The 8017-nt window shown below is 32.2% G+C and overlaps 1 protein-coding gene across 2 annotated transcripts; it reads left to right on the top strand.

Annotated features, from left to right (window-relative positions):
- The first annotated feature begins 2239 nt into the window (after window positions 1–2239).
- LOC117233896 (serine--pyruvate aminotransferase, mitochondrial) lies at window positions 2240–7609 on the top strand. 2 transcript variants are annotated; one of them, XM_033494589.1, is made up of 7 exons: window positions 2240–2347; window positions 2693–2913; window positions 2997–3197; window positions 3288–3445; window positions 3576–3731; window positions 4296–4643; window positions 4792–7609. In XM_033494589.1, exons 2-7 carry the CDS (start codon window positions 2737–2739, stop codon window positions 4943–4945), a joined length of 1194 nt encoding a protein of 397 aa, XP_033350480.1. In that variant the 5' UTR covers window positions 2240–2347; window positions 2693–2736; the 3' UTR covers window positions 4946–7609. The 2 variants fall into 2 exon arrangements, with proteins under 2 accessions (XP_033350480.1, XP_033350481.1); XM_033494590.1 differs by having other exon boundaries at window positions 2242–2347; window positions 2704–2913.
- The last annotated feature ends 408 nt before the right edge of the window (window positions 7610–8017 follow it).

Raw genomic sequence — 8017 nt, 5'->3', positions numbered from 1 at the left:
TGTCAATCGTGGAATCAGTTATTTTAATATAATTATTTATATTTATATTTAAAATTTTCGTAAATTTGTTTACATTCTGCTAAAAATAAAAGAATCATAATCTTCTGACTGTGTCCAGGATCACGTGCGAGAAGAAACCATAATATAATGCTTCACAAATGGGCACGAAAGAAGTTTTGATAAACGTAACTTGAAGCTGATCTGATAACGACTCATCGCATTTAGGAAGCTAATAGCGAACCTACCACGACAACAAAAAGCGTTTAAACACGCATTCATTTTTTCCATTAGCACGTTTTACCATTCCATATTCTGAATCAGTGCTGTCCACGAGTTGCCCCATAGTTTACGGGACTTTCCCTATTTTTTATACTTTATATTCCTTACTTAGATACTAGAACTCGATACTGTATTGCACAAACATACTGTTTATCTATGTTCTTTGTGAAATTCAAGTCTGAAGAAGAGAAAAAAGTAGGTAAGGAACATAAAAGGTAAATAAAGGGAGGAAGGAAAAGGGGGAGTGGAGATAGGAGAAAGAGAAGGAAACTTAGGAAAGAAAAATGAGAAACGAGATCGCTACTGCGAAGATAGGCGTTTGATCTGTCGTTAGAAGTATACATAACATGAAATCCTTTTATAAATATTTTTAACACAAAGTTTATTTACTTTATTTATTGATCTTTACGGATTCATGTTATGATATCTTATACAAAAATACATATGCATTATATAAAAAATATTTTGCATTTAATCTACATAATCTAATCCGTCCTAACTATCTAATAATGTCCCTCTCTAATGGACACGAGCTAATTTAGTTTTGAAATAGCACTTTATTGCGCATCTTTTTACAATTGTTGCAATCGTATACTTTGTTCGAAAATATATATTAGTTATCTTTTTCCGCTTATTAATTATATAATGACATGTTTGGCAACAAAGTTATATATATTAATAATGTTAGGAACATTCGTTTGCACTTGTAATTGTTATGAATAGATAAAGCGAATATTAGTACATGCCATTGTAAAGTGTGGTAAAATGTACTAAAAGTAAGGTGCTGCGAGATAACTTTAGAAGCGAATAAGCATAAGTATTGAGTGAACTGAAAGCAGGTGCGAAAGCCGGTGATAGTTATGAATGAAGTCTCTCTTTGTTTAGTTATCTTTTGAAGATGTGCTGTCTTATCTGTGATCCTACTTTCAGTAATTATGGTTATCATAAATACATAGGTCCAATATTGTTTACAAATAATGTTCAAATAAATGTCTACCAAATTCATGCTTCTTATTTTTAATTATTAAATTTTCTATAGTATTATTACTGCAAAAATGGGCATTAATATATATATATATATATGTATATCTTTATTTCCGCCTGTCTTCCGGCTTTACGGTGACTTCCAATTACATATACAAAATAAGTCAGAATAATAAACATGAAACTTACATATAAAAAAAGACATATATAATAGTAAAATGGAACAATAGACAGAAACTTGCTCATGAACAAAAACACATACATAATAATAATCATAACAATAATCATAACTTAACCTAATCTCTGTTAGCTATATATACAATTACTTACATCTATCCTTATAATCCAAATTAATATGAAGCTGTACATAAATCTACATATAGATCTATATATAGAACCTATATCTTATATTAAAATAGACATTAATACTTTGCACATATTAAATACGACAACGAAATTTATAAATTAACAGCATTAATCTTTCCAAATTATTATTGATAAACATTTGATTAGATTTCAAATAAAATTTATAGTTTAACTAATTCATAAAAACAAATTAATAACTGTATGTTTAGTCCACAGTCGTCTTACTTACGCAAATTATGATCGGATTGAGGAGGTTATCAAGCAGCAGTAGCGTATCCAACTATTTTCATCATTCAATGAAGAGATTTCTTTGTGCTGCAAGTTCGCTGGATGCATTAATAAACGTCGAAATACTTTATTCGATATGTAATATATACCCTTATTAAGTATTCGATTGTAAATTAATAACTTCTTATCCATATATGCTATATGTTCCATATGTGAAATATCCTTATCAATGCGATTCCACGTCGAATAAACATGTTATACATCATCCATTTGTTTATAAAAAAATTATACCAGTTTATCGAAGTTTATCACGTATTCTACGATTTCATAAGTCTGCTACAACTATGGTAAGATAAAATACCTAACTGCGGGAAAGATTTCAGTATGTTATACACTTTGGTCGCGTCAATAGCACTGGTTTAATAATTGTCAACACAAAATCGTGCGCTGATAAGAGTTCTGACAAGCACGCAACGCGCAAGTGGAAGTTGTAAGTGACAGCATATTCATAATAATCATAAGTATCACGCCATATTATTATGCAATAACAAACAAAAAAAAATGGGAATAATATACACATAATTTAGAACCGGAACTATAGCGTATTTTATGCACAATTAATGATACTATATAGAAATTTTACCACTATTTTTAAATAAAATTTGTACTATATTAAATTCGATATATTAAATTATTCGATGTTATAACAACTGGAAGTAGCATCTCTTAATACATTATCACTGATATCAAGATTAAATTATCGTTTTGGTAACTCATAGAAAGAAAGGTGACGTAAAAATGATGAGTTATTTATATGTCATCTTTTACTTTATAGAAAGTTTCTAGTTTCTTTTAGAAAATTTAAAAAAGGAAATCGAAATGCAAAGCGAATGGAATCAATTGGCTGTTCGCAAGTACCCACCAAAGATACTTCAAACCAAACTGCAGTTACCGATAAAAACTTTAACGGGCCCCGGGCCGACTAATTGTTCGAAGCGAGTTCTTCAATCTCTTCAGAATCAAATTATAGGCCATCTTCATCCGGAAATTTGTCAGGTAATCATTTTTTTTTTGTTTATGTACAAAATAGAGGTAGACTGATCATTATCTGTGACAAAATATGTTTTGTTAATTTCTAGTTGATGGATGAGGTTAAGGAAGGTTTACAATACATATTTCAAACTAATAATAGACTCACTTTGGCGTTAAGTGCGTCAGGTCATGGCGGTATGGAGGCGTGCTTAACAAATTTACTTGAACCTGGAGAAACTGTGCTCATTGTCAAGCATGGAATTTGGGGTAAAAGAGCGGCTGACATGGCTACTAGAATTGGTGCAAATGTAGGTAATACAGTTTCGAGGGGACCAACATAAAAATTAAAAAATTCACCAGTATTTACATTTAAATAGTGTATGAATTTTAAAATATAGGTAAAACTGATAGAAAAAGAACACGCTATTGCTGTTACGTTGAAACAATTGGAAACAGCTTTGCAAGTGTACAATCCAGTCGCGGTATTCATGGTACAAGCTGAATCCTCCACTGGTTTAAAACAACCATTAGAAGGGTTTGGCGATCTTGTTCACAGGTAATTTTGTTATTTAAGACATTTTTTATGTTTGCCATTAGTTTAAGTTGCAGTTTATGGAATGCTATCAGAAGCGAATATAATTAGAAACGTGTTTGTAAAATTGATAAAATAAAAGAAATTCTTCCAGATACAATGCTCTTCTTATCGTTGATACTGTTGCGTCACTGTGCGGAGAACCGTTCTTTATGGATTCTTGGGGCATCGATGCAGTTTACTCAGGCAGTCAAAAAGTTCTCGGCGCCCCTCCAGGATTAGCACCTATTTCGTTTAGTCCACGAGCTGAGTACGTATTGCGGTTTCCTTTTATAACATCCAAACCGCAACTCTCACATAGAAAACACCCATGAAGATGGTCTAAGAATTGGGACTTCTAGTGATCTCTTGTGAATAACAATCCAATCCGTGATGTCATCACGGTGACTCGCGCTCTCGCGTAACCCATTCGATCCTTCTGTGATTCATAACCGCAGATGGCTCCAGTGAATTCTTATTCAATGATAGTCTGACGCCTTTTGAATTATGATAAATAGGACATCGGTATTGTCTGTCAAGGTTCATCCATTATGAAGAAACCCACTTCTATAATAAAAAGTTACTTCTGTCCATTTAGTAATTTTTTCACTCTTTTTTCTAAATCTGTCAACGAGGTTACGTTCGCCTCGATTATTAACGCATAAACTCGTTGCACACATTTGCTCTCTCATCTTAGTATCAATTTTCTATTATTATTACTAATTTCCGGCCATTACTCTTAATTGCTTGCTATTAATTTTCCACACACTCGACTATTACGAGGCGGCAAATGTTTCCGGCAATTTCGTCTTACACTCTTCCTTTGTTGCAATAGGAAGAAATTGTTTCAAAGGAAGACCAAGCCTATGTCCTATTACTTGGATATGACCCTTCTCGGAAATTATTGGAAGTGTTTTGGGAACGAGAATCGCCTGTATCATCACACCATAAGCGCTACGCTTATTTATGGTCTTCGCGAAGCGTTGGCGGAAATCGCTGACGAGGGCCTGCAAGCATCTTGGATCAGACACGCTGGCGCAGCTGCCAGATTAAGAAAGGGTCTTGAATTACGGCATCTTCGATCTTATGTGAAAATTCCACAGTATCAATTATCTACGGTTATCTTGATAGAACTGCCACCTGGCGTCGATGATAGGATCATTGTACAACGTTGCATGCAAAAGTAAGTACTTTTTACAAATTCTAATCAACTTATTGTAATTTTTTCATAGATTCTAAAATTAAAATACTTACCATGTAATTAAGTGTTTTGTATATTGTAGTTGTAAAATAAAAATTTGAGTCATTTAAGATCATTATGGTTTCTATAGGTACAAAGTGGAAATCAGCAGAGGTTTAGGACCGACTGAAGGCAAAATTTTGCGAATTGGATTGCTAGGGATTAATGCTACGCCTAACAAGGTCGACCTTATTTTGCGTGCTCTAGATGATGCTTTGAGATACGTGTCACAATCGAAGCTATAGAACATAAAGAAAAGTTACTATTACGTCTCCTTGGATTGTGAATTCGAGGTGTCCATCATGTTCGATTATTGTGTATAACAACTATTAGTGTATTATACGTCTTAATTGTCTATTATATTCTCTGTATCAAACATAACGCAAATTTTAACTAACTTACTAAACTTACTTAATTACTTGCAATTTTTTGATATTATACTGGAAATTATTTTTAATGTAATAAGGTTTTATTAGAAATGCACAGATAAAGCCAAGACGGACATATTATTCTGAATATTACTATCTATATTATATAAAGCTTTGCAACTCTCATGTTCACCGCTGTTTGACTGGTTCAAGCACAATAGGCGCCTTACCAACGCTAATGTTAAATGCATGTAATCTGTAATGTTATGTCTTTCAATCAATAACACAGATGCACAAACAAGACTCAATCAAATGTATTTGTTTATTAATGGAAATACTGAAATCGGCATACAATTACCTCTAATATAATTATTTACTTATGTTCAGTTATACGTTTTATTGCATTAATTAGCAATATCAACAATTGGTTACACGCGTCTCTCTCATTCTCACATTTGCTTTCGTTCTCTCTCTGACTTGTTTTCGTCGAATAATAATACACGTACACGTACAATCATGTACCTGTAATGCAATTACAACAAGCTTGTCGAAATAACAAATGATTCTAGCGGATTAACGATTAATTACGAATTAATTGACAATCGTTTTGGCATAGTACAAAATATCACCATCTTTTAAATATACAAGATTAACGATTCGTATTAACAAATGAACAATTCCAACTGATCGTGTACCACATTTAAATTGAACTTTCAAAAAATAGACTTGGTTTTATCAACAGTATTTTACACTTAATTTACTATGAGATGTATTGTCTGAATGTACTGTCTATCCACTAGACAGATTCCGTACTGATCGCTTCGATTGTTAATTAAAATTGTTATTGTTATTAAGGCACTATAAAAACGCGTTGTCTCCGCGATTCTTACATAATAATTTACATACATTTACAAATTGACATTATCGCATGACATCCATCTAAGAGATGTATATATCTATAGATTTATATATTCGATTATTCATCTATACAATCATACATCGAATATGATATGCTCCGCCATTTATTCAATTTATTAATTTCGGTATTGATTGTAATAAAGCTCGATTATTTAATATGGATGGCAAAAAAATCGGCATGTTTCTATTAATTAACAAAATAAGAAAAAAGAAATAATGCGAGCTTAATGTATTCTCAGGACGATACAGTATTACGATACAGGACGAGTACAGATGACTTTAAATAATTGTGAAAATAATATTTATATATAATGGCAATAATAATAAAATAGAATAAAATAATGTTAATGTTATTAATAATAAGCATCATTGATATTGTCGAAATTATTGATGACGCATGAAGATTCTATATAATTATATATAAATATTATTAATAATAAAGAATAGTCGCAATATTAATAGCTCGTTTATAGTAGTCGTCGTGATTCTCATTACATATTATGTATATACGCCTATGTACAAAAAACATTGACAATCGATCACCGTTAAGGGTTTTATAATCAATTAAATATATGCACGTTAACAATTATTAAGGCATGGATAGTCTCGAATGTTCACAAAGTTTCTCACATATCAAACGCTCCAAATCTGTTCGGTATCGGGCTACATTACCGTTCAGCTGTCGTAGCACCAAGAAAGATGGTGTTCGTGTCGCACGGAGTAACTTCTAATCGTTCCCACTGGATCAAGACTGCCATTTACCCTCTAAAAATTGCTCTACGTATATCTACCTTACAATGAGAGCCGCATTGAACGAATAGAATTCCGAAAGAAATATTCTAAGTATCTGTCCATCGTGAAATATTTTCATATTTTGTAAAAATATTGTGAATTATAAGAACAAAAGTCTAGTTTGTCATATAAAATAAACATCCTTTTTACAATTATGAGTTAATTTGGATTATCATAGAAGAAAATATATATTGTTTCAGTAGAATTTAGATAACATTTGTATGGACAGTTCACTCTTTTATTTTTTAAATATTCGAAATCGTTGAATATTCTGACAAACATTAGTTAAATTATATTTTGTTAATTTTTTATGTGAAAGATACATTCGAAATTAGCCAATTATCATAGTATTAACAAAATATTTGTTTATCACAAGTAGTAAAACAAGCTCGTTTTTGATGGATATACTCGACAATTACAAATAAATATAAACAACGAGTGTACTAAAAATGTAGAAATCGTTAAATGAAACTCTCTTTGTAATACATGTTGCACCTTTCATTGTATTATCTTGAACCTGTTGACCATGTAAAGCGGTAGACACTCTCCTGGTGTGCGCGCTCTATTGGAAAAAGTGCCGTATCAAAAGTGTTGAAAGTAAGCAGGTCTGCCAGCTGCCGGGGCTACGCATAAAACCGCTACCCGTGTTTTCATCTCGTCTTTCATCAGCGATCGGATCACCGCTCGTTTTCCGCAAGCTTGCCCAAATGAACACTCCAGACGCTTAGACTAGATCATAAAGAAATGCAGAAGAACGACAAATCCGTGACTAGTGCGTCACAATGCAGATTAAAAGTTAATATAGCGAAAAAGTTCGGACACTACATAATTAAAAAAAATTGAGATTATCTATATAAAATAGATCGAAGTTAGTAATCAGAACTTCTATACTTCACTATATTTTTCATTGTGTTCTTTAAATGTTCGCCTTCGCTCGCTTCTAATTTGCGAAATTTCCGCTCGAACGGTGAACCACTCGCATGTACAAAATACTAAAATGTTACAAAACTGGACAAAATCGTTTCTTTCACGTGTTGTTGTTCATATTCTTGCATGACATTAAGAAGAAAAAATAGTTTCATGTGAACTGCCAAGCAAAATTGATCGAAATTGCGAGAACGATAAGTTAGGATCGTTATACAATTTTTACAAATACCCCTTCTCCCTCTATATCGCATAGTATCTTTTCCTATTCGATTACGAATGTTCTATCTTTTTCTAAACGCTTTCATCAATCGA

Source organism: Bombus vosnesenskii, unplaced genomic scaffold (assembly GCF_011952255.1).
Source record: "Bombus vosnesenskii isolate JDL3184/JDL3185 unplaced genomic scaffold, Bvos_JDL3184-5_v1.1 scf7180000013299, whole genome shotgun sequence".
Taxonomy (NCBI): Eukaryota; Metazoa; Arthropoda; class Insecta; order Hymenoptera; family Apidae; genus Bombus; species Bombus vosnesenskii.
The sequence above is the reverse complement of the archived record's forward strand: the minus strand, read 5'-3'. Positions and strand labels throughout refer to the sequence as shown.